At 32.5% G+C, this 27953-nt stretch overlaps 1 protein-coding gene across 7 annotated transcripts in view; it reads left to right on the plus strand.

Annotated features, from left to right (window-relative positions):
• Positions 1 to 26001, plus strand: part of LOC106060136 (deoxynucleoside triphosphate triphosphohydrolase SAMHD1-like) — a 26331-nt gene extending 330 nt beyond the window's left edge. For 3 of the 7 annotated variants that reach the window (XM_056034998.1, XM_056034999.1, XM_056035000.1), the window contains exons 2-19: positions 1488 to 1583; positions 2753 to 2849; positions 4786 to 4882; positions 5744 to 5904; positions 6442 to 6557; positions 7764 to 7831; positions 7982 to 8128; positions 9254 to 9304; positions 9665 to 9712; positions 9919 to 10083; positions 10193 to 10284; positions 10883 to 10939; positions 11895 to 12132; positions 13255 to 13338; positions 13485 to 13601; positions 22216 to 22320; positions 23623 to 23739; positions 25124 to 26001. In XM_056034998.1, the coding sequence (XP_055890973.1) occupies positions 1496 to 1583; positions 2753 to 2849; positions 4786 to 4882; positions 5744 to 5904; positions 6442 to 6557; positions 7764 to 7831; positions 7982 to 8128; positions 9254 to 9304; positions 9665 to 9712; positions 9919 to 10083; positions 10193 to 10284; positions 10883 to 10939; positions 11895 to 12132; positions 13255 to 13338; positions 13485 to 13601; positions 22216 to 22320; positions 23623 to 23739; positions 25124 to 25249 (1974 nt within the window). In that variant the 5' untranslated portion in view covers positions 1488 to 1495 and the 3' untranslated portion in view covers positions 25250 to 26001. Of the gene's footprint in view, positions 1 to 14; positions 866 to 1487; positions 1584 to 1609; positions 1746 to 2752; positions 2850 to 4785; positions 4883 to 5743; positions 5905 to 6441; positions 6558 to 7763; positions 7832 to 7981; positions 8129 to 9253; positions 9305 to 9664; positions 9713 to 9918; positions 10084 to 10192; positions 10285 to 10882; positions 10940 to 11894; positions 12133 to 13254; positions 13339 to 13484; positions 13602 to 22215; positions 22321 to 23622; positions 23740 to 25123 lie in introns of those variants that run through there. The other 4 variants (XM_056034997.1, XM_056035001.1, XM_056035003.1 and 1 more) reach the window with 4 other exon arrangements.
• The last annotated feature ends 1952 nt before the right edge of the window (positions 26002 to 27953 follow it).

Consider the following 27953-nt stretch of genomic DNA (forward strand, 5'->3'; position numbering starts at 1 on the left):
ACACTATCTAGCGACAAATGAATTAGATGTTTAACATGGAGATTATTTTTTAATTCACGGATTTCATTCCTTGGACCTGGCTTCATATTGGTTACTATTGGTTCAAATGTTATGTTATATGTACTCTGGTCTGGGCTCTGGACTGTTATCTCGGTAACCTGGGTTCAATCCTCGCCCATTGCTTTCCCAACCATCACAATCTAAAGGAACATCCGATACATGAAGTTCATAATTTGAGAAAAATTGTAACATTATCATTTAGATTTAAAGAAAGTGCTTAGAAGTTTTAATTGTATCAATTAAATGTAAACATGTATGTATGTGTGTTCAAAAACAGATTCATTGTTACTGTTGTTTCTGAAATTATGAACATAGTCAATAACACAGGAAAGTTTTGTAATCTTTGCAAGGTCTGTGGCTACGTTCGGTTTCTTGGTAAACGATAAATATGTAAAATGGACGGGATCTAAGGTTAGACTTGTTAAACAATAGGACACAAAGACTGACTTCATGTTGTGTCATTTCACTTGTGTTCTGCCAAAAATTGTTTAAATCATCAATGTAGCTATTTTACAGATATCAGGGCACAAACAATCTCTCAGCGTGTCTGCATGTCATATTTTATTTGGTTGTAACCTAAACCTTTTTTTTATCAGCTACTAACTCTCTCTCTCTCTCTTACCTCTCCTCTCTCTCTCTTACCTCTCCTCTCTCTCTATCTCTCTATTCACAAAGTAACTGTGTCTGTTCTTAGTCTCCTTCCCTATTAGGAGGAAGTACTTGTATATCTGTAAATCTTTATCTTAATCTATATAACTAATCTCATGTTAAAGCCTTCTGCATGTAATGACATACAAAACGTACGGTAGGAACATATTTCATATAATTTTAATGTATATAAATATTTCGGTATTAAGTTTTATTTTCATGTGTAGTAATATTCATTTCAAACAATTTTTCTGAAATGCTTAAATAGAAATCAACTTAATTGTATTGTCACGCTTGACTGAATCTCTTTATGGAGTTTTAATAAAAATATTCACCTGCTTATTTTATACAAAACTTATGGAGCAGTTTTTTTTCTCCAGACAACCTATGACAATACCTTAAAATGAGCAAAATGGTATTGTATAATACAGATCTCTACATGGAATAGTTTGATTGTAAAAGATTTAATTCCTCCGTTTTTTTTTTAGCAAAACTCATTTAGGCAAGATCATTTCAATTTTCTAGCGTTCTGTATATCTAACGAAGCTGAGACTAACATTTGTATAATAACAATTTGTAATCAATTGTAAAGACATAAATTATGAAATTAGGAGCTTTTACTATAATCTAATTTCATCCTATAGTGTCGTACATCACAGAAAGTCTCATTGTTTTCTTGTTCTGGTTGTTACGTCAAAAGTATCTATTTTTTTATAAACTTTTACATTCGTGTGTTTTATATTGGTAAGATCCTTACAATGTTTCACCATCTCCTACAGGATGCCTGATGATGTTAGGTGACACACCCATTCAAACTGTGATTGATGATTTAAAGACAAAGAAAGCTAATAACGAGTTGATCAAAGTTCTTAAAAGTATACATTGGACTTTAGTTTTGAATGTGTTTTACTATATTTGCCCCTAGATTGATTACGTTGATTTATAAAAAGAAATGTTTTCTGTCATAAAGTATTACCTACAACAAAGTATCTGATTGTATTTCACTCTAAAATCGACCGGAATCGTAGAAGATCAATGTAAAAAACTTAGTTATTAATGATTTTATAGTACGTAAGTTAGCTTTAAAATAAATTCTACTCTAACAGATACCAAAACAAGACGAGAAAAAGAATACGTGACACATCAAGGGTTAGACAGACCTACGATATTTTATTTGTCCAGAGACAAACTTTTATCTTTGCAACATGTCGTGCGTCTAAAAAAGGCTGATCCTTGAGATAGAGGAATTAAAGATACACTAGTCTTGCCTGAAATCCATAAGTGAAGAAACTATTTGGTTTGAAGGAAAAGAAACAGCGAAAAAGACCAAGGCTCTACATGAATTGCAAACACAGGAATATATATATATATAATGCTCCTATTCCCTCTGCGGATAGTAACCCCACGAAAAAACAATAGGGGGGGGGGAGTGGCTATTCACACGTCGATACGGATGGCTGCGCGCTGGACTGTCAATCCCTGCCCGCTCTCATCCCACTTCGTCCTGCGGGAGGTTTGGACTAAGAAGTAAACTATCGTCAACTCTGAAGGAACATTCGAAACATGTAAAACATTTTACAAACAAACATTTTACAAACAAACATTTTACTAACACTAAATAGCAGCGCCGGACTTAACCATTGTGACCAAGAAGTCATGGAAAGAGAACAACTAATCTACTATGTATGTATGTACCAGTCACTAAATAGCAGGGCAAGACTTAACCATTGTGGGGCCCTACGCGAAACGGATTTCGCGTGGCCAAGTTTGGGTAGGGAAGCGGATAATAAGTGAAATTTGGACTCTCTTGGATTTATCGAACCCTGCTATATCGCCATTAAGCCAACCATTTATTCGTAGCCAAAATAGTGCCGAAACGTCCGGAGACGAGTTGTGGTTCGATGGTTGACCATAGACTTATTCTGTCCTGTTCCTGAGCGCTCCACAGCTCTGTGCTGGTACTTGCCTTTCTGTCCATTTAGTCTTATTGAAATAAAAAAGAAAATAAACATTATAGAATTCAACCGTTTGGTTTCTATTTCAGAACTACGCGATGAAGTGAAGCACAAGACCAAGTTGAAGCACATTATGACGTCTTTAAATGCTCATGAACTTATGAACCACAAACCTACAAGCGTGAAGTGAGTAGTCTTAACAAAGCAAGTAGTATAACTAGTGTCTCCAATAGTATGTTTAGTTCAACCATCTACCTGATCCTAAATGTCCTAAGTGTCCTCGCGTTTTTCTTTCTTTCACTGTTAGAGAGGATTTAGTTTGACATGTATATAGATCATCAACCACCTGTTAAAGAGAATGAGAAAGCTACAGCAGGTTTGATTAGTGGATATTTTTGTATTCTGAATAAAAAAATTTATGTCTACCTTTATTTGTTGTTTATTTTACTCAGAGAGAACAAATTCTTCAAAAACATTAACATGGTCATATTAAAGCTTGGATATTTTAATAATGTTTATCCAGATTCTTTTAGAAAGTTTATATCAACTCACTCTGTCTAATAAAAAGTTTGTACACGTTATTTCTCCGACACCAATGTTGGATCAAGCTGAAATTTTGCACAATTATTTCTTTTACCTGATAACACAAGAATCAATAAAAAAAAATTAATCAATTAGTTAATAAAAAATTAGTAAATAATTATTTCGTTTAGTCCTTAAACAAGGAAAATAAATTTTACTTGACTGAAGTTGTGCTATAAGCTGAAGAAGTCGCTTTTACAGGTTTTCTGCTCTAAATTGAAACAAACAATATATAACTGTATAATCTTCTCTAGCCATAAGTATCTCACTAGCAGAGTGGTTAGCACGTCAGCCAGAGTTCGAATTTAGGTCTTTTTTTTTAGGTTTTTGTAAATACTTAAAAAAAAACAATTAAGGCAAAATCCACCCAGATATTTCTTTCTTTCTCCCCCACCTCCCTTGTTCCCACCTGGTCCAGATAAATGATAGGATCAAAGTGTATTGAGAAAGCTAAAAGCATGAAGTAGCGCTAAACAAAAACAATTGGTAACAAATAATTGAAAAAAAGAATCATTTTTAAAACCATAGCTTATCTAAGAGGAAATAACCGCTGATTACTACCACTTATCTGAAAATTGCAGTGTGTAGCTCCCTTTCTGTTGTATCAAATTAATTAATTAATTATTACTAAATGATTAACTAATTGGTTAATTTTTGGATTGATTCGTGTATGATATTGACTACGAATAATCATGCGAAATTTCAACACAACCCTAGAATGGGCAGAGGGAGATAAATGTTTAATTAAATAATGAGAGGTGTTAATCCATTATATATCCACATCACTTATTAAGTAGCATTTACTCCCCTTATTTCGAAATCAAATCAATTAATCACCAACAATTAATTAACTAACTTTTTTTTTATTCATTTATGTTTTATAAGGTTCAATGAATAATTATGCTAAGTTTTAACTTGATGGAAAATGGAATAAAAAAAACATATTCAAAATTTACCAGACAGGCAGTTGATATAAACTTTCTCAAAATATTAGTAATTACACCGACCCCTATTGTTGTTGGTCTAGAGTCTAGAGTATGACTATTCTTAACTAGTTACCACAATTACACTTCGTATAAGCTTTCTTTTTTAATATTTGTTTGATACTGTTCTTGTTTTTAGCTCTAGTTTTCTCAAATTATTTTGTAAACCAACAATTTAGTAATTGTTAATCATTTAGTACTAATTAATTAATTAATTTGATATAACAGAAAGGGAGCTACACACTGCAATTTTCAGATAAGTGGTAGTAATCAGCGATTTCCTTTTAGATAAGCTATGGTTTTAAAAATATTCTTTTTTCTATTGTTTGTTACCAATTGTACTTTGCATTATTATTCATTAAGTCTTCGAAACATAAATCAATAAAAAAGAAAATAATGGAAATTTTTTAAAATGAATATTAAAATAAAATACTTCACAATGTTAAAAATCTTTTGTACAAAAATATTTATCAGCTCGGTATAAAAGGATCCATTCTATTAAAAAAAAAAACTGAGTATATCAAATAATAGAGTAGTATAATCTGTTCTCTGTTTAGATCCTACCAAGATTGCCAATTTCTGTTTGATTACTTAAATGAGGAAAAGAAGAAACGTCTGGCAGAGAATAACTGTCCATCGAGTCAAGTTCTTAAAGTAAACCCTTTTAATTGAATATCAGTTAAATTCTTTGTTTATTACCAGAATAATTGAAATGACAATATGATAAATCAAATTATATATATATATATATATATATATATATATATATATATATATATATATATATATATATATTATAAAATAAATAAGGAAAAAAAATTAAACACACTTAAGCGTTTTTCAATGTAGTTATTGCAAATATTAATCAATATTAACAGAATATATGGCTTTTTTCAATGGCAAAACGACTATGGATCATCTCATGAAAAGGAGATGAACGCTTAGGCATTAACTATGGTTGAAACGAAGTCACCAGACAGCAGCTTTCCCCTGTCCCCGGAACTGATCTGCATGTGCCGATGCAATTTAGAATGAGCTACAACACAGACTCTTCAACCTACCAGAGAGTCGCAGGCTCGTGATTTTCCCACAGGGTTGACTCTCGAAGCCTTTCCCATGTTTGGGTATAGCTGCAAGGCAGAAGAGGTTTGAATTCATAAATCAGCCAAGGCTAACGAACCCCTCCTGCCTGAAGCTTACTAGTTTAGCACCAGTTACTTGCCTTAGCTCCTTCTTCTATTAGGCTTAACAGTTCCGCCGGACTCAAAGCCACACGTAAGAGTTGGATTGATTAGCTATTTAAGTCACATGCCATTGGAAGCATTTTATATCTAGCAAAGTGCTTATTTCCATTACCACTTCCAACAATAACAACCTCACGGAACTACATCAACAGCATTTTCTTTAAAAACACACACAGATAAATTTAAATCTGGAGAAATCTCTAGCAGGATTAAAATAGGCTAACAAAAAAAATTGCATAACACAAAAACTGTATCTCCTTACTTGTTGAAGATCTTTAACGACCCAATACATGGACACATCCAGCTTCATCCAGCTTGTCAGATGATTGTAGACACACCAGAGTTTCAAAGACTTCGTGACATCAAACAGTTAGGTACTGTCTACTTTGTCTATCCTGGAGCAGCTCACAACAGATTTGAACATTCTCTTGGGTAAGTCAAACATTCTCTTGGGTACATTGAACATTCTGATAAATCGAACTTTTTCTCAGGTAAGTGAGACATTCTCTACGATTGAAGTCAAACTTTAGTGCTTATATCTCTTAAATGGGTGGTCAACTTTCTGGTGTATGTAATGCTTGCTCGGCAAGCTCACTCTAATAGTATTAACGGACTAAATAACTGATCCACACATTGAAATGAATTAGCTTTAAGGTAACTAAATAATCTTAACTGTTTATTATTTTAAAATACAGTTCATAATTACTTTGTTAAGATATAAGTCCTCTATTTCATCATTACCTTTTACAAACGCTAATTAATAAATAGGTCACGAATGAATCCTCTCGTGTTTAAGTTGTTCTTATGTTTTCATGTGATTTTCATATATTTGTCGGTTCTGCTCAACTTATTTAACAATAGAGCTGCATCTCGTAAAATGAATGTGTACAAATTGTTCAGATTCGTGGAAATAAATACTCATGAAAGAACAAACTTGTAGTTTGTCGTTTTATTTTATTATCCCATTAGTGTGTGTCATCTTGCTGAACAGTTTGTTAAAAGTCTGCACGAAACTCAGCCAGAACTTGGCATCACTGATGTGGATCAACTTTGTGTTCAAATTGCAGGATTGTGTGTCAACTTAGGTATTATGGAATGTTCTACAATTTAAATTTGCATGAACTATAGTGATATTCTTAAATCATTTTTCATTTCTTTTTTTTTCCATACGTTATTGAATATATTTGCTAATGCTATTAATTGAAATGCACATTAAGCGCCACCATAGCTTAGTACCTTCAGACAACTAGTCTAACAAACATCGACCGGAGGGCTAGAATATGGTCATTAACCTTTTGAATAAAGTTGAAAACTTGTAAAAAAAAAAAAAAAAAAAAAAAAAAAAAGTAACGTTTATAAACGAATATATGCAGTTTTTCATTCAAATGTAAATACATACTGAAACACAAATAAAATAAAAAACAGGCCAATGTTCATAAACACTGTGATAAATATATATGGTCTCTAACAAGAAATAAAGTCACAACTACAAACATTAACTCTGTAGTCAACTTATCAATTAGCCAGTTAATCCCCTTGATTTCCTGAATTTTTTTTAGCAAAGAAAAAAAAACGATAGCATATCTCGAAAAAAATTATTTGAATCTCTATATCTCTTTCTCTTTATATATCTTTCTCTCTTTTTCTCTATATCTTTTTTCTTTCTTTCTCCCTTTCTAACTCTTTCGTTTTTTTTCTCTTTCTTTCTTTCTCTCTCTCTTCCTCTTTCTTTATTTTTGTCTGTCTCTTTCTTTCTTTTCTTTCTCTCGCTCTCTTTCTTTCACACTCTCTTTCTTTTTTCTATCTTTTTTTCTTTCTGTTTATCTTCCTCTTTCTTTCTCTCTTTCTCTCTCTCTCTCTCTCTCTCTCTCTCTCTCTTTTCTTTCTCTCTTTTTTCTATCTCTCTTTCCCTCTATAACTTTCTCTGTCTCTTTATTCATTTCTCTCTCTTCGCCTCTATTTTTAAATCATTTTCTTCTTTCTCTCTCTGATTCTCTTAATCATAAAGTCTGTCTCCCAACATTCAGCTACTAGTCTTGTTTTTGTTTAGGGCTGAGTTTGGAGATTTAGTAGATTTCGTTCTATTGGCCAATGAAGTTCTCTGTCGAAACAAAGTGACTGTAAAACAAAAAGGCTTTGCATTGTTTCTAGGTGCAATACTTAAATTTAGTTCCCGTTTCCTTAGTGACCAGTCTTACTTCTTAGTTCGCTGTATCCAGTGACAGACCTAATGCTTGACTAATCAATGCATTGCAGTCAGGATGACTAGTCAATTAGTTTTATCATTGCAGGGCATGGACCTTTCTCTCGAGTTTACTTCAATCATTTCTTGCCAGCGATACACGAAAAAACAACGTTCGTACGTATCTTTTGGTCTAGTAATATTCATTACTTTGTTCGTAAAGTTTAATTTTCCCCTTAAGTAAAACTTTTATATTTTTGCCAAGAATGTTTTTCAAATATACAAATGTTATTAAAAAAATATTTTATAAAATGCCACTGAATGTAGTATCGGAAGCCCTCAGCCGCTATGTTTAGACATCTGCTGAAGAAGAACAACTTGGAAACTAAGCTTGCTGCCTACGGTATAAAAGGTCAAGATATTGACTTTATCATAGAGCAGATAGAGGGACCAAAACATGCAACAGGCTCTACTGTAAGTTCTAGTAATCATATATATAAACCATTATGTAAAGCGTATGTATGCATGTACTATGTATGTATGTATGTATTTATGCATGTATGTATGTATGTATGTCCCGCGTAGAAATCAAAACGGTTTGAGCAATCTTCATAAAACTTGGCATAAATGTTTCTTAGAACAAGGCTGAGACCGTAGTGTATGTTTAATCTCCCACCGACAACCGGAAGGCCATAAACATAAAAAATACCTAAATATATCTCCATTTTCGCAGTGTTTTATATCAGATATAAATATGTCGGCTTTCACAATCCTCTTTCATTTTCGTGGCAAAATATAAAAAGATGATAAGGAAACATTCGCCATGTTTGTCTTACATCTACATCCAATCCACTAGTTCAGTAAAACCCAAGCTCTGGTAAAATTCAGCTAGTGTTGTATAAAGATGTTCATTTTTTTTTAGTTCTTAAAATAAACAAACATTTATGTTCTGGACTTTCCAACCGGTTCAATACCGTTTATTTTTTGTTTTGTTTTATTGTATGTCAATTATTTGTATGTTAATTACTGTATGCATGCACAGGTTTGTCTGTATCGTCTCAGAGACACGCATGACCTCTCAGCCGCTATTTCGGCAGTGACCCTATAGGCATCACAGTAGCGCTAAGCAAAAAACGATTATATTTGTCATGCTGAGATATTTACTTGATTGTATGTTATTTTGTAAAGGCAAAGCGTGGTGACTGCATTAGACAGGATTTTTTGAATACTTTAGTTCCTAAGCTCTTGATCGGTATGGTACTTAACTGGTGTCCGTTCGTTTCATCCGGGTCACTTCATCCCATTTGACTTGATTCCTCTTCACTTTATTCCCGGTCATTTCATCCCTAACTAAAAAATGTTCTGTCATTGTGTAATAATTCTATTAAGGCTTTGACTTTAACTCACATTTCATCTAATGTATAAATGTATTTATTTGTAAGCCTTTTTGATAGTTGGACAAGTTCTTATAGTATTTATAGTGTTCCCTTCACTCTTTATTCTTGAGGACAAATCTAATAATATATAAATTAAGTAGTAAAAATACTAGCTATGTGTAAACTGGTCGTGGTTTTGTTATATTGCTTTTATTTTATGTAGGGGATGTCAATATTTTCCCGCGCATATCACATGATGTCATCAAAGGCCAAGGTATGGTAGATGTAGTAGAAATCGTTTGAGAGATATGAATGATAGTAGTAATAATAATAATGAACATACTAATAATAATGTGTATAATAATTTCTCAGTGGACACTGTTAAAGGGACTAAAATGAGTTTCGTTTCTAAATTTGCTCAAAACTGGGGATGATTTGACCGGGACTCGATGAATTCTAGACTATTTATTACTTTATTGATTGTAGTACAAACTTTTATTTGAAGATCCTTAAAATAACATAGTAATAATAATAAGTTAATTAGTATTATTGTCTAATATATGTTTGATATTAAAAATTACCCTTTGTTGTACATGTAATACAGATAACATTTTGAAATTTATTCGATTTGTAGAAATGGCCATATAAAGGGAGACCAAAAGAGAAAGCATATCTCTACGAGGTAACACTGATTCTTTGGAAATCAAATGTGTCTTTATATTTTATCGCACTGATCGTATCTTTTAAGAAGCTCGTATCCTAAAATGCTAATACAGATAGACGTTTTAATGTTATACTGCTGATGAAATAAAGAATTTACACAAAATAAAATTTTAACATTTGATTGTCTTTCTAAAAATGTCCATTTCACAATTTGACCGTGCACAGATAGTTGTAAACAGAAGAAATGGTATCGATGTTTACAAGTGGGACTACATGGCCAGAGACTGCCATCACCTGGGAATCAAAAACAACTTTGATGCTTCTCGGTACATGAAATTTGCCAGGGTGATAGAAATGGAAGGAGAGATACAGATCTGTACAAGAGACAAGGTAAGAGTCTCAGTCACTGTACGAGCCATGATTTGTTAATGATATTAGTTTTGTGGCTCTTAATTTCATTAATTGTATTCTATTAATTAACAGTAATCTATTTGAACAGGAAATCAGCAATCTCTACAATATGTTCTACACCAGATACACTGTTGACAAATATGCTTACTCTCATAAAGTAGCTTGTGGAATTGAAATAATGTAAGTTGTTCAAATCTCCTCAAGAATAATATATCTAAAGCTCATGGGACAGCTATGAAGTCAGGGGCAGGATTTACAGCTGCATAGACAGTGCTTCTGTCAAGGGATTCATAGGGACAGCATAAAATAAAACATAATAAATACTTTAGATAAACAAAAATGATGATGATGATGAGCTATACTTTATCACTACTCTTATCATCAAGATGAATTCACATTAAATTTGTAGAATTCTACTCATGGACTCCACTCTCTTTAATCCGTTTCTGCATAGAGCGTAAAGACATTTTTATTTCATGAAATATACATTTGCTTGCAATCATTATGTTTCCTTGTTGATCTTGTGTAAATTAGTAAAAGAACAAAAAAAGTTTGCTGATATCTGCACTTGAAAGGAAAAGTTTCTGGTCACGCAGGTGTCTCTAACAGAAATGTTTATTACATCTGCTGAGACAACATATGCACATCTCAGCTTGTGGCTAGCTTTAAATAATTTAAATTAGTTCCCTCTTTTATCTTTTGAGCTCACATATATTTGTTTGAAATAGTTATTAATGAGAGATTTAATTCATATTGTTTGTTGTAACTTTTCACTCAGGATTGTCGATGCCTTAAAGAAAGCAAATGAACACATTCGTTTCAAAGGAGAAAATGGGTCAGTACAAGTAGCTGTCAACAGTTCCATTCTTTTTAATTTTTCTGTTTATCTAATTGGAGATACAAATATGTCAGACAAATTATAAATAGCTAGCCTTTTGGTGTTTCCGGAGTACAAAATAAAGCAAGTTTCTATAAACTATTTTTTAAAAGGTATTTTATAATTAATTTGTGTGCACATTTTTAGGAGAACACGACAAATGCCTCACAGAAAATTCGTTCAGCCGACAATTCATTCACCCCATAAATTGTTCACTCCACATATCGTTCACCAACAACTTGTTAACATACAACTGATTCACCAACAACTTATCCCCATACAACTGGTTCACCGACAACTTATCCCCATACAACTGGTTCACCGACAACTTATCCCCATACAACTGGTTCACCGACAACTTATTCCCATACAACTGGTTCACCGACAACTTATCCCCATACAACTGGTTCACCGACAACTTATTCATATGCAGCTGGTTCACCGACAACTTATTCCCATACAACTGGTTCACCGACAACTTATTCATATGCAACTGGTTCACCGACAGTTGGTTTACGTCAAATAAGATTTTAAATTTTGGGATTTTTAGGACGCCCCTGAGCTCACGCAACTCTTAACAGTAGTTGGAGAAAAATGAAGGCTGCTGGTCGTTGTGCTGGCCTCGTTTACTGTCGGTCCTAGTGACAGATGAACACTACATCAGCTACCCTATACATTTTGAAGTACGCAGGGGGTACTGAACTGTTGTCGTGCAATACGAGTTTATGTGCAACATTGAAACAGTTCATATTACTGTCTCGAATCTCATGTTGATGTGTGACAATGTTGTAATGAAATACTTTCTCTTGTTGTGACTACATCGGCTCAAACAAAACCTTATGTTTTCTGAACAGTGATTAGAAAATGTTATAATTTTTGTCTGAAACAGTCTAGTGTTTTCCCATCTCCACAGAGAAGAGCATACGATTTATGAATGCCACAATGATATGGTAGCCTTGAGCCAGCTTACAGACTATGTGCTTACCATGATTACCTCAGACAATGACGAAGAGCCAACTGATCATGGGGATTTCGAAAAGCGCAAATCTGATCTTGAGGAATCTCGGGATATAATTCAAAGAATCTATAAGAGAGACTTGTACACATTATGTTATGAAACTCAGCCTATGATACCCAACAATTTACAAGCAGTAAGTTTGTTTGCTTTATAATAGAGAGCAGCTACCCGGGTGGTGGGGTGGTGTTAAATAGAAGAGGTTTCCGTATTAAATTGAGGCAAAACTTTATCAGTATTTAAAATTGAGTCTCTGTTCATACTTATTAAAAGGAATTGGTCTTCTAACAAATAAACTCTATATTTCAATTACTATTCTGTTAACGAGACATCGGTTTGTGGGCCTCTATATTTTTATACTTCCCAATTACTTGTTCTCTTTTTATAATTTTGTGTTCGTAATATCCGAAACTGTAGCCAATTGTTAGTTACCTAGTTTTGTGTAACCTGTCTGTCTTCCCGTTTGCCCATCCGTCTGCCCCATTTACATAGCAGAAACTAGAAAAGATTTTGAAAATCCGACATCATGATATTTTAGTTCTTGCATAGTTCTGATGCAACAGCTACTTCTTCCGTTGATGAAAGTGAACCATTAATTTAAAAAAAAAATTAACTTCATTATAAAATAAAAATTAAAAACGTCAGGGGAGGTAAGTTTTTATACTATGCTACTTGTCGAAATGAGGGGGAGGGGAAAGCTCAAATCTCAACTTGAACAGACATTTTTTTTAAAAAGTTCCATGAACGTTGAGGTGTACACAACCAATTGAAAAAAACAACAACAACAAACGCTCGAAATGTATCACTGAATATTGAATATTAGAAGCGGATAAATAATATTAAATGATATGCGCATAAAGTGACCTATGTATACCCCAAAGAAGTCTCAAATATTCTGTATTTTTCTTTAGCGGCCTTAGTAAAATAAATAGTCAGCATAAGTTTTGCCTGTCTGTAACATTGTAACAAGAAATATATCAATCAAGCTATAAATTAAATATAATCTAAGTCAGAAATATCACGATCAATAATCAGTTGTTCAGTTTGTTTTTAAAGTCAAAGCAACGCCAAACAATTCTTCGAAACTATCGGATAAGTTGCTCAATTTGTTTTCTTTCCTTGAAATTGTAGTGGTTAAGACAATCAAAATAAGTTCATTGCCTGCATGTTGCGTGTTTATGGCGCATATGATGGAGGCCGCCTCTGAGTTTGTGTGATAAAATAAACTATCTTTGTAACATTTGTTTTCACTTTTCAGGGAAATAGCAGTCAGCCAGTCACTGAGGTCAAAATAGAAGAAGTAATGTATCAGAAAATATCCGAGCCTCACTTTAAAAAAGAGGTGAGCTTAGCTTAATAACTATTTTTTACTAAAAGTAATATAAACCGAAATACATGCAATGCTGACTATCTCATGTTAATTACGATAAATATGTTGATTCTATTAAGATTTAAAATAAAGTTTTGATTTTTTTAAAAAAACATTAGATCCTTACTATACTTCAACAATCAATCAAAGAGAAAAAAGTTGATGAATCAATAGATGAAGACAGAGTCAATAGAATGATTGAAGAAATTAATACGAAGAAAGAAATCATCGTCAAGGTAAATATATGGGACATAAATACATACACATACATTCATATACATAAATACATACACATACATTCATGTACATAAATACATACACATACATTCATATACATAAATACATACACATACATTCATGTACATAAATACATACACATACATTCATGTACACAAATACATACACATACATTCATATACGTAAATACATACACATACATTCATATACATAAATACATACACATACATTCATATACATAAATACATACACATACATTCATGTACATAAATACATACACATACATTCATGTACATAAATACATACACATACATTCATGTACATAAATACATACACATACATTCATGTACATAAATACATACACATACATTCATGTACATAAATACATACACATACATTCATAAACATAAATACATACACATACATTCATATACATAAATACATACACATACATTCATGTACATAAATACATACACATACATTCATAAACATAAATACATACACATACATTCATATACATAAATACATACACATACATTCATATACATAAATACATACACATACATTCATATACATAAATACATACACATACATTCATATACATAAATACATACACATACATTCATATACATAAATACATACACATACATTCATATACATAAATACATACACATACATTCATATACATAAATACATACACATACATTCATGTACATAAATACATACACATACATTCATAAACATAAATACATACACATACATTCATATACATAAATACATACACATACATTCATATACATAAATACATACACATACATTCATATACATAAATACATACACATACATTCATATACATAAATACATACACATACATTCATATACATAAATACATACACATACATTCATATACATAAATACATACACATACATTCATATACATAAATACATACACATACATTCATATACATAAATACATACACATACATTCATATACATAAATATATACACATACATTCATATACGTAAATATATACACATACATTCATATACATAAATATATACACATACATTCATATACATAAATACATACACATACATTCATATACGTAAATACATACACATACATTCATATACATAAATACATACACATACATTCATATACATAAATATATACACATACATTCATATACATAAATATATACACATACATTCATATACATAAATACATACACATACATTCATATACATAAATACATACACATACATTCATATACATAAATACATACACATACATTCATATACATAAATACATACACATACATTCATGTACATAAATACATACACATACATTCATAAACATAAATACATACACATACATTCATATACATAAATACATACACATACATTCATATACATAAATACATACACATACATTCATATACATAAATACATACACATACATTCATATACATAAATACATACACATACATTCATATACATAAATACATACACATACATTCATATACATAAATACATACACATACATTCATATACATAAATACATACACATACATTCATATACATAAATACATACACATACATTCATATACATAAATATATACACATACATTCATATACGTAAATATATACACATACATTCATATACATAAATATATACACATACATTCATATACATAAATACATACACATACATTCATATACGTAAATACATACACATACATTTATATACATAAATACATACACATACATTCATATACATAAATATATACACATACATTCATATACATAAATATATACACATACATTCATATACATAAATACATACACATACATTCATATACATAAATACATACACATACATTCATATACATAAATACATACACATACATTCATATACATAAATACATACACATACATTCATGTACATAAATACATACACATACATTCATAAACATAAATACATACACATACATTCATATACATAAATACATACACATACATTCATATACATAAATACATACACATACATTCATATACATAAATACATACACATACATTCATATACATAAATACATACACATACATTCATATACATAAATACAAACACATACATTCATATACATAAATACATACACATACATTCATATACATAAATACATACACATACATTCATATACATAAATATATACACATACATTCATATACGTAAATATATACACATACATTCAATATACATAAATATATACACATACTTTCATATACATAAATACATACACATACATTCATATACGTAAATACATACACATACATTCATATACATAAATACATACACATACATTCATATACATAAATATATACACATACATTCATATACATAAATATATACACATACATTCATATACATAAATATATACACATACATTCATATACGTAAATACATACACATACATTCATATACATAAATACATACACATACATTCATATACATAAATACATACACATACATTCATATACATAAATACATACATAAATATATACACATACATTCATATACGTAAATATATACACATACATTCATATACATAAATATATACACATACATTCATATACATAAATATATACACATACATTCATATACGTAAATACATACACATACATTCATATACATAAATACATACACATACATTCATATACATAAATACATACACATACATTCATATACATAAATACATACATAAATATATACACATTCATTCATATACGTAAATATATACACATACATTCATATACGTAAATATATACACATACATTCATATACATAAATATATACACATACATTCATATACGTAAATACATACACATACATTCATATACGTAAATACATACACATACATTCATATACATAAATACATACACATACATTCATATACATAAATACATATATAAATATATACACATACATTCATATACGTAAATATATACACATACATTCATATACGTAAATATATACACATACATTCATATACATAAATATATACACATACATTCATATACGTAAATACATACACATACATTCATATACGTAAATACATACACATACATTCATATACATAAATACATACACATACATTCATATACATAAATACATACACATACATTCGTATACATGAATACATACACATACATTTATATACATAAATACATAAACATACATTCGTATACATAAATACATATATCTATATTCATATACATAGACAAAAATTAATGCTCATATACACAGACATAAATTAATACATATATATACATACATCCATCTACAATTAATACATATATATAAAGACATAATTAGTACACACATCTACATACCTGGACTGTGCCTGGACACATATCAATACACAAATATACTTACACATAAATAAATAATAGTATTAGTAATACAATGGCAATGCCTTCTATTCCGAAGATTAAGGATGAGTACAGTGTTCCACATGACTACGCAAACCCAGTCGCGACCTACATATTTTCCGGCATTTAATGAACACAAAGCCGTTGTTCACCAGCGGTCAATTTTAGTTTTCTTCCAGTCGTCTGCGCCTGTCTTCAATAAGGGCTTTTCTTTAGGCCTCATATGTGTGTCTCGCAGCCTTTGTGAGAGCTGTCCAACTGTCTCTTTCAGAGGCCATTTGCTGCCAACTATACACCTATGCACGTAGACTTAAATAAATACACCTATATGCATTAACATAAACATATAGACATATATGAATAGACATAGATAAGTACACTAAATACATAGACATAAATACATACATATATGTAGATTGACATAAATAAAAATACATATACACATAGACATAAATACACAAACATTATTACTTAGATCATAAAAACATATATATATATATAAAGAGAAATAAATTCATAATTACTGTCAGGGGGAGGTATGGCGAGAATGAATGTTAGTTTGATATTTTGGTATGATTGTTATATCCCCTTGTTATGAATGCGAAGTGTTGCACGTGTTATGAACTAAATGATTTAGTCCTCTTTGAATGTGCGAGAGAGTGTGTTAAGTTAGTAAGGTCCAGGAAGGTTGGACGTTTACTTCCTGGACTGGTGTTTATAAATATTAATATTTATTGTGCATTATTTGAGCTATACTGGATATTAAAATATCATCGTTATATTCTTGGATATCTGGAGTTTGAGTTGATGCGTATTACGTATATTTGATCTTAGTTGTAATATTTAAGAATTTAAGAATTTAAGAATCAAGTAATATTTGTTCGTATAAGTGAAACCCCTAGTGAGCCAAGTTAAGAAACACAAGAACAAGAGCCAAGCATATAAAGTGAACCCTGACAATTATACATAAATAAACAAAGAGACATAATTTCATTGGCCTCCTTCAGTTTCGGAGCGACTATGGTTCGTCTCACAGAAATGAGATAAAGTCTGGGCATTTACTATGTTAGGCGCTCACACAGCAGTTCTCTCCCTCTCTCCAGGTCGATGGTGTGTCCTAAGAAGCGCAAGGTGTCCGACAGAGTTAAGCATCAGTGGCGCCGCATTTGTCCTGCAAGCTACCTAAGGGTTATCGGTTCAGGGGCATGCCTGGGTACGTGTGGGTGGTGCATGCCGCACGTTGCATCCCTTGCTAATCAAAAGTACATCCAACATTAAACTTTCAACCAGATACCCCAATTCATCCGTCTGTATGTAAAAGGCCATGCCCTGTCAGCTCGATGACCTGTCACGTGTGTATGTAAATATATAAATACTTAAATAAATATATAGATAAGCATATACAAGTTGATACTCAAATCACTCTGTCTGTCTGTCAGGTCCAGTGGCGTAGCTAGAGTATATGATGCCTGGTGCGGTACCTCATCTTGATGCCCCCCCCCCCAAAAAAAAAAAAACAACAAAAAAACTAACTAATTAATAACATTGCAAAACCTTACTTTTTTTTTCAAAATAATATGTATTCATTAATCAAATATTGTTAATTCTTTCATGACCTTTCATGACCGCAGCATTATCATAGCCTTGACCCCTGCATTCCATTATGTCTAAGCCATCCAAACGCAATTTCTCTAGAATGATCTCAGCGATTCCAGCAGCATGCGTGTCCTTTGTGTCGATGAAGTCAACAAAAGACTCACGAACCTGCACCCCGTCATTCTCCATGACAACATACCGTAAAATTTGGGAAATTTGATCCAGCTTTAAGATGTCAGGTGTACTGTCAAAAATAATAGAGAAATATTTGGCTTGTTTTGCTTGCTGTATGATTTGTTTTTTTAGCGTGATCCCCCAATATTGTAATAAATTCATTTTGTATTTGTGGAGACATGTATGTATTCGGTCTGGAACAAAGGTTAGTTCGAAGCACATGCTCCCTCAAGAGTGGATCGTACTTTGATAGTAGTTTTACTAACTCTCCAGGTTTTCGTCTCTTGTATAATCAAATCTTGGGCCTTGTTGTCAATATTGTTCCCTACTCTCAGGCGAACTTCAAGTTCCCTCCAAGCAAGCGATGACTGAATGTTAGCTCTGCTGGTCTCATGTTTTTCTATTTTCGGGGATAACCTCCACCACTCATTTAATCCATCTTTGGATTTAAATAAAGATTTGGTACTTGATCTTGTTGAGAAAAGTGTGCAGGGGAAGCAAAATAAGGATTCTATTTTTTTTTTTTGGCGAATAACACATCCACTTTTTAAGAACTTTCTCGCCGTTTGACATTTGCCGGAAAAACCAAGCCTTTGAAAGCTTTCTAGCCTTTCCTTTTGCTGATTCTTGATGTCTTTACGCCTCTCTGAATTGACTGTCCATACGCTGAACTGTTTCAGATCCTTGAGTGACAAGGTGTATGCGAATATTATCTGTGATGACATCAGGCCAATCTCCAATGTCGTTCAGTCTAGAGCTTATTATCCTGCTTTCTGTATTGTTTACACTGTCTGATGGTTCAGCTTCTTCAGTATGAATGTTTGAGGAGTGTACTAAAGACATGCTTGTGTGCTGTCCTTTAGTCTCTAGAACCTGCGATATTGAAGTATTTTCTTTTTTTCACGATGTCGGCCTCATCATTTTTTTTCTGGATTCAATGATAACCGTCTCATCTTGCTTTGTTGCTTTTAATTGTTCAGTTAATTCATACCCATTAATAGCTCGCCTATAGTCGGTGGACTCTGGCCAAGATGTGACTTGAAATTGTCTCGATGCTTCTTTAGACTTATGAAATTTAAGAAACGCACCTCACTGCGGTCAAAGAAACTGCTTTATGCGGATGACATTGTCCTCTGGTGAACCGGCAAGAAAGCCGACCAAATACAGGCGGCATTACAAGCAGACCTCCAAACCATCTCCTCGTATTGCGACAAATGACAGATTCAGATAAACGTTGCCAAAACGACCTGGTCCCTGTTCAGCCTAGGGATCGACATTCTTAAGGCTCTATTCGAGCTTCAACTCGGTGGGCTGCGACTCCAACGTGAAAACACGCCAAAATATCTAGGGGTAACCCTGGATAGAAAGTTGTCAATGCTCCAGCAAGTCCAGGAAGTTGAAAGAAAAGCCTCGGAGAAGTTAGCGTTACTAAGAAAGCTGGCCAGCACAAAGTGGGGTGCCAAAGCTTACATGCTACGCACATTGTACTTAGGGGAAGTCAGATCACAAATTGAGTAGGCCTACAGCTCAAGTATATGCTAGTAAAACTGCCCTCGAATCACTCGACCGAGTAAAATCACAGGTACTAAGATTCATTTGTGGCACCTTTCGGACAAGCCCAACAAACGCTGCTGAAATCTTAACAAACGTGGCCCCTTTACATTTAAGGAGGGAGAGGGCGGTACTTACAGCCTATGAGCGCTATGAAAGGGGCAACTCTAGGCTACCCACCTCAATATTAGTGCGACAGTGGAGAGAGAGGAACCTCATAAAATGCGATCGTTCCTCCACATTGCGGCCAATTTGTCAAAATCATCTGGGCTCTCCACTGACAGAATCCCAATTAGAATAATTAGTACTTGCCCTCCGTGGAGGAGAAGTCGGCCCCACAAACAAGCATGTCCCTTATAGGGCAAGAGGGAGCCACCAAGAGGCGATTAACACCTGCCATACTCCAAAACTTGGCATCAGCTACACTTAAGTCCTACCCATCAGGTGCCATTTTCTGTTATACCGATGGGTCGGTAATGAGGGACCCCGATAGATCTGGGTATGTGGCCCTTATAGTCTACCCAGACCGGACAGAACCAGAGATGCCGATTTCTCCGTCTGAGCTTAAAATGGTTTTGAGGCGCCAGCCAGACTAGTCAGTCTTGAGCATTGTTCATCATATTGTTTACGTTACAGTATTACAATTAATTAGTTAGTTAAAAAAAAACTCGTAGAAAACAAAGGTTAGCTTATGTTAAAATATTGACATTACAATAGAATTATTTCCAAAATTAAACTATAAAGAATCATAAAGAAATGAATAAACTAAGACAATTGTTTAGAGATAGGGTTTAGAAATATATTTGTAAACTCAATATCTAGATTAAACCAATGGACTAAACAATGAAGTAAAAAAAAGGTTGGCCTATCTTCTTCTTTATATTACAGAGCATTGATCAGTGTAGTAACAACATGTACCGTGTGTCCGAAATAAATCTAGTAAATTAGATTCAAACTGTTCTATAGCTTACATTGTATGGAAGAAATAGTCAAGGAGATGAAACAAAATAGCGACATGACTATTTTATAAATCGTTAGTTCATGTTTAAAATACAGTACTTTAAGTTTGCTCGTGTCCATACAATTAGTCGTTTTTACTGAAACGCTCAGGGAAATAAGAAATTAATACACGCTTGGGGAATTTTGGTGCCCCTCTCCACTTGGTGCCCTGTCCGTCCGCACCACCCGCACATTGGTAGCTACGCCACTGGTCAGGTCAAACGTTTGACAGCTTTATTTTTCCCATAACCCAGAAAGTCCGATCGCTGCAGGGTTACTGTAAAGAAACGCAAACTTAAAATATATTGCCATATTACATATTGCGAGTCCGTGGATCTTGTAATATGGCAATAAGACCTTCCTTCAGGGAACAGTACCAGGAAAAAGAGGAGGGAGGCAGACAGAGAGAGCGATGGGAGTACAACATAAAAGAATGGACGGGCCTACAATTGATAGAGGTTTTAGACAGGCACTAAAAAATAAACGATCATGCAGACATTCACCAAAACAACTCCTCATTCCCTTCCCCCTTTCCCAACTGGCCCAGACACTAGGATCATCGCGCATGACAAAGCTAAAAACTAAACAAAAACAATTAGTAAAACATTTCTAATCGCAAAAATGTATTTAGTCTAGGTTGATTATCCTTAAAAGTACATGAATGATCTAAACTAATCAAAACTATTACACTTAATATAAGGTTTATTTTTTTTTTTAAGTATTTTGTGTGCTTTTCTCGTTGTTTCTGATTTTTTTTTTTGCTTTATTTATTTTAATTCACCAAGATTTTATGTTACCTTTTACATGTGAGGTAACTCAGTGCTATTTTATATTATTTAAGTTTAATGTTGAACTGTTCAAATTCAGAAAATCAACCTAGATTTTGGAATGAAAGAAGAAAATCCAGTGGAAAGACTCAAAGTTTATTCCAAGCACAATTTAAACTCTGCCAGACATTTGAAAAAAGAGGAGGTAACTCTAACATTACATGTTTTAAATAACTACGTTTGCCCTAGCTAAATTTCAGAACGCATGATTCTCTAAAGGCCAGAAGACCTAAAACAAACACAAAAAATAGAGAGAGATTAAATTAATGTATACATGGTTAAAACATTATCACTTCATATCAAGATTTTTTAAAATTAATATTTTAAATTTAAAACAAAAAGGATTTATTTGAAAGCTATCATCATCGATTTAGTTCAATAATTTATAATCTTTTACTCTTTACACATGTACACACCGCAATGATATGTAAACGAGAAAATTGTATTCTTTCTTCTAAAGACAAGTTATTTATTTCTTTCCTTTGTTTGAAGTACATTAGTGAAAAAGTACTCCTTGTTATGATCAATCTCAATCTACTCATCTTCTGTTTTGAAGTAACGTCTGTATTATATAAGATAAGATACTCGTTTAAAATACTCTTTCTCATGCAACTCATAGATACAACTGATCCATAAAAAGTGTTTAAATATTTTTTTTCCTTACAAAAGTTTATATAAACTCATTCTGTCTGTCTGTCTGTCTGCTAAAAAGCAGTGTACATGTTACTTTTAAGATGTTCAAACTTTGCGCAATTATTTATTGGCGTAGACAAGACATGGATCAATAAAAAATAACCAACTAGTAAATTAATTGCTGGTAATTAATTATTGTGTTTGATACTAACAAGGGAAATTAATCCTTCAGTATTAACAGACATGGCTAAATTTGTAGGGTTTAGTTCCCTTGCATCATAAATCAATTAGTCAATTAATTATTCGTAATATACTATTTTGTTTAATATGGAATAAGGGAAATAAATTCTACATTATTGATTATATAGTTTTAATACATTGTTGATAATATAGTTTTAATGCGGAGTTCTTCCTCCCTCCAATATGCTTTTTTTTTAAGGATTAAAGGATTTTTTTTTTTTTTTTTTAAATTCATGAGTGTACGATAGTTAAAAGCTTGACTTTATTGCTAAAATGTAGAAAGGTCAATGGATTTTATCCTAACGTATTTTAGTCTTTAAAATCTTGTAGCTCAAACTATCTATTTGTCAAGTATGCTTTTTAGAATTAGAATATTTCGTAATTATTGCTTTGTTAGTTTTCTTTCATTTTAAATAAATACATTTGATCAGAAATTATACTTTAGCCGATCTCGAACCTAATGAAAATGTCAATATTAGTAACACTTACTAATACATTTTTTTTTATCATTTAATACACATCTCGCAAATACGTTCCTGATGTCACTAATGAATTGATCTCTCTACGGGTTTAGGCAAGTATTATTCTTGGACCTACCAAATTCAATGAGATCCTGGTGCGAGTGTATAGCAAAGATAAAGACGCGAAAAAGTGCAGAATACTTTATGAAGCAGCAAGAGCCACTATTACAGTTTGTATCGGTTTTTTTTATCGTTCTAAAACACATTTAAACTACCAGGTTACTGGGAGGGGACTTGATGAAAGGTGCAATAGGTTTTAATAAAGTGAATTGTTCAGAAGATTACCTACAGACCAGGTTATAAGCTTAGTGTCATTGGTAGTGGATTTTATAAAGACAGCTATCTCACTTACTGGCTGTCTAAAAATCGAATCCCACAAACTTTCATAATATTTTCTTTCTCGCGGCACTATTTTTTGTAAATTCTTCCATCCTTCTTCCCAATGGCTCGCTGGCAGAGTGATAAATCCCTTGGCTTCCAAACCTGGGGTCCCAGGTTTGAATCCATGTGAATATTTGGATTTTTAATTTCAGGATCTTTAGGGCGCCTCTGTATCCACCCAGCTCTTATGGGTACCTGACATTAGTTTTGGGAAACGTAAAAGCGGTTAGTCGTTGTGCTGGTCACATGACACCCTGCTCGTTAACCGTGGGCCATAGAAACAGATGACCTTCACATCATTTGCCCCATAAATCACATGGTCTGAAAGGGAGGAACTTTACTGCTTTACTACCCCTCCATATACCATCCTCACTGACAATAAAAACAACAAATAATGAAATTAACAAAAAGAAAGAAAGAGACTTCCAAAATGGGGATAGATCCTTTTATGTCCTTCCCTTTATTTAACATGTCGATTTTCTACATTTTGCACAACAGCCAAATGGATGTACCCCGTGGCATGAGTTTTTAAAGCGACTATTTCTTTGAAATCCTAGATAGATAGATAGATAGATAGATAGATAGATAGATAGATAGATAGATAGATAGATAGATAGATAGATGGATACATGGATAGATAGATAGATAGATAGATAGATAGATAGATAGATAGATAGATGGATGGATGGATAGATAGATAGATAGATAGATAGATAGATAGATAGATAGATAGATAGATAGATAGATAAATAGATAGATAGATAGATAGATAGGTAGATATAGATAGACAGATAGATAGATAGATAGATAGATAGATAGATAGATAGATAGATAGATAGATAGATAGATAGAGAGATAGAGAGATAGATAAATACATAGATAAAGAGATAGATAGATAGAGAGATAGAGAGATAGATAGATAGATAGATAGATAGATAGATAGATAGATAGATAGATAGATAGATAAATAGATAGATAGATAGATAGATAGATAGATAGATAGATAGATAGATAGATAGATAGATAGATAGATAAATAGATAGATAGATAGATAGATAGATAGAAGATAGATAGATAGATAGATAGATAGATAGATAGATAGATAGATAGATAGATAGATAGATAGATAGATAGATAGATAGATAGATAACAGATAAGATTGATGTTTTACAGGTAAAAAAAGAATCAATCAAGTTCTCCTTCATCAAGTGGATCCAAAAATATATTCCTGCTTGCCCACTTTTCTGGTTAATACCTGTAGGTGTATGTTTATTAGCTGTATGGTTGTATCCAAAATAAAACGATGTTTAAAAATGTGATATTACAAAATGTCTTTGAATAGCCAGCATGAAAATGGATTGGTGTTTATATCGTATGTCGATTTGACAAATGTACGACTATAACTAGAACTTTTACATTTAAAGCACTAATTTATTTCTATAAACATGTTTTTCTATAAGACAACTAGAACCTTATTGCTTCGAACCAAATACACGAATGTATTTGATACATAATTTATATATGTATATATCAAACCAAATCAGCTGAGCTATACTCTCATTCAAATGTAAACTCACTTTTAAATTATTTTTAAAGAATTTTTGTAAAAATTGAAGCTTAGTATTCATGCTGGGTACCGCTGATGCTATTGCAAGTCTTTTATCCACCTTTTTATTCACCTTTTGTAATATGTTAGACTTTTTTTATTTTTGTTTGTCTTTTTTGAATTTATTATAGTGTTTTCAAATGTACGTGACCAGCTAATGGATTAGATTTATACAATTGTTGATAAGTATAAAGGATTTATAATTCGGTTTATTCTTAGCACGTTTAGACGATGCTTATACTGTACATACAATTGTACATTTAGGTTGAGGTTGATGTTTATAGCAATACTAAAAATATTAATTACAAGTTCCAATTATCTGAAAAGAGTCTAAAGAATAAATTATATTGTCCATATTAAAGAAGAACATTACAATAAGTTGTATTCTTAAATTACTTTTGCTTGTTTGAAAATGAAAAACGAAAAATAAAATCCATTTAGCGTGTGATTTGTTACTCTACTTGTTCTCAACACAACTTTGGAACTTTGTTTTTAAAAAAATGTGGTTTTATATCAGATGGCAAAGGTTTTGAATTAGCAAGAAGATAGAATTTATTGAAAACATGAGATCTGAGCCAATGTAATGAAACAGTAGAACGATATAATGAAAATGAGTTAAAGGAATGGACGCATTTAGAAAGAAGGAAAGAAATAAGGTATCGAGCAAAGCTTTGTGAAGATTGCTAGCTTCTTTGTCTTGTTCTTTCCATTCCATTTCTTACATAAAGAAGATGAGATTTTGTTTTGTTTACTTTAAAAACGTAAACAGACGAATTTTAAAATAAAGCCCTTAAAATTGTAGCATCAAGTGTACTTTTAAAATTGTTGATAATCACTAAAATTAACAAACCAATTATTTGCATAAAATGAAGTAGAAGGGAAATAAGCGCCATTAAGTGAGGTAGAGAACTTATATTTTAGCCTAGTTATATATTACTATTAGTTTAATGAAAATTTTATATATTTTTTTTACAATAAAGTATAAGAAAAAGAGTCTACGATGTTTGGGGTGGAATTGCTGGATGAAAAGCACTTGCGGTTTTCTTTCTACAATTGATATGACTACGTCATGTAATTTAAAATTCTCCTTAAATAATCAACTTTTTGAACTTCATATACAATCCACTAGAAAGACATTACTTACAAATATACTACATACGACATTGATCATTGTTTTCTTGCTTCTAATGCAATAGATCAGTGACTTGAATACGCAAATAGAGACCCTCGGGCCACATGTAAAATTCGGCCGGTATGGCTGAGTGGTAAAGCGCTTGACTTTCGAACAGAAAGAAAATCTCGCCTAGGCTAGATCTACTCTTCGCAAAGTTTTTTACTTTAACACACGGATATATTTTGTATAGTCCATAGTCAAATTAACCTTCAAATGTGTGTTTCAAAAACATTTTTACATAAATCTGTTCGCTATAGCTGCGAAATGTGACTCTGGCCGTCTTGCTACACAATGTGCTTGCTGTGAGCCTATCACTGATTTTAAAGAGTACTATTTCAAATGACAAAACAAAAAGAGCATCTTGAATTTCTGATCTCGCAAATGAAGAAAGAAAAAATAAAAAGTCACGAGTTAGTTTTGTATATAGACGAAACAGCAAAGAATTTTCATTAAACAATCATCCTTATCCAGAAAATGCAACAGAAGTTAGTGCCATAAGATTGTCTAACGGAACAAGCCCTTTTCGGATGTTGGATTTATTAAAGAATGCTTGTCAGACGCATCCAAAGTTATGCTCCCTGAAAAGAGAAAGTGATACTAAAATATTAATTTGTCAAGGAGAACTACCATGTTGAAAAGATAGCTGATAGTTTGATGCACCAACTTCACAATTCAAGCAAGGAATTTTTTGGGTGGCATTCTCTGGCATTGAACGAAAGTACTGATGTACAGGACACAACAGAATTATAGATATTTATCCGGGGAGAAGAGGCGCGGTGGCTGAGCGGTAAATCGCTTGGCTTCCTAACTGTCGTACGGGGTCCAAATCCTCGTGGAGACTGGAATTTTTAATCTTCGGGCGCCTCTGATTCCACCCAGCTCTAATGGGTACCTGACATTAGTTGGGTAAAAGTAAAGGCGGTTGGTCGTTGTGATGGCTACATGACAACCTCGTTAACCGTAGGCCACAGAAACAGATGAACTTTACATCATCTGCCCTTAGACCACAAAGTCTGAAAGGGGAACTTTACTATCCGGAGAGAAGATACTAAGTTTGAGCTTACACAACCGAAGGCATGAGTTTGTTCAATGCTATCAAGAACTGAAACAACATGGCAAGTGTAACAACTGAGCCTTTGTTTTGACTTGGGAAAAAAGTTTTAGTGGAGTTGATAAGTAATACATCTAAAGGGCGATATACTGACCATGCACTCTGGCATGTC

This window comes from Biomphalaria glabrata, chromosome 7 (genome assembly GCF_947242115.1).
Source record: "Biomphalaria glabrata chromosome 7, xgBioGlab47.1, whole genome shotgun sequence".
NCBI classification, from domain to species: domain Eukaryota; kingdom Metazoa; phylum Mollusca; class Gastropoda; family Planorbidae; genus Biomphalaria; species Biomphalaria glabrata.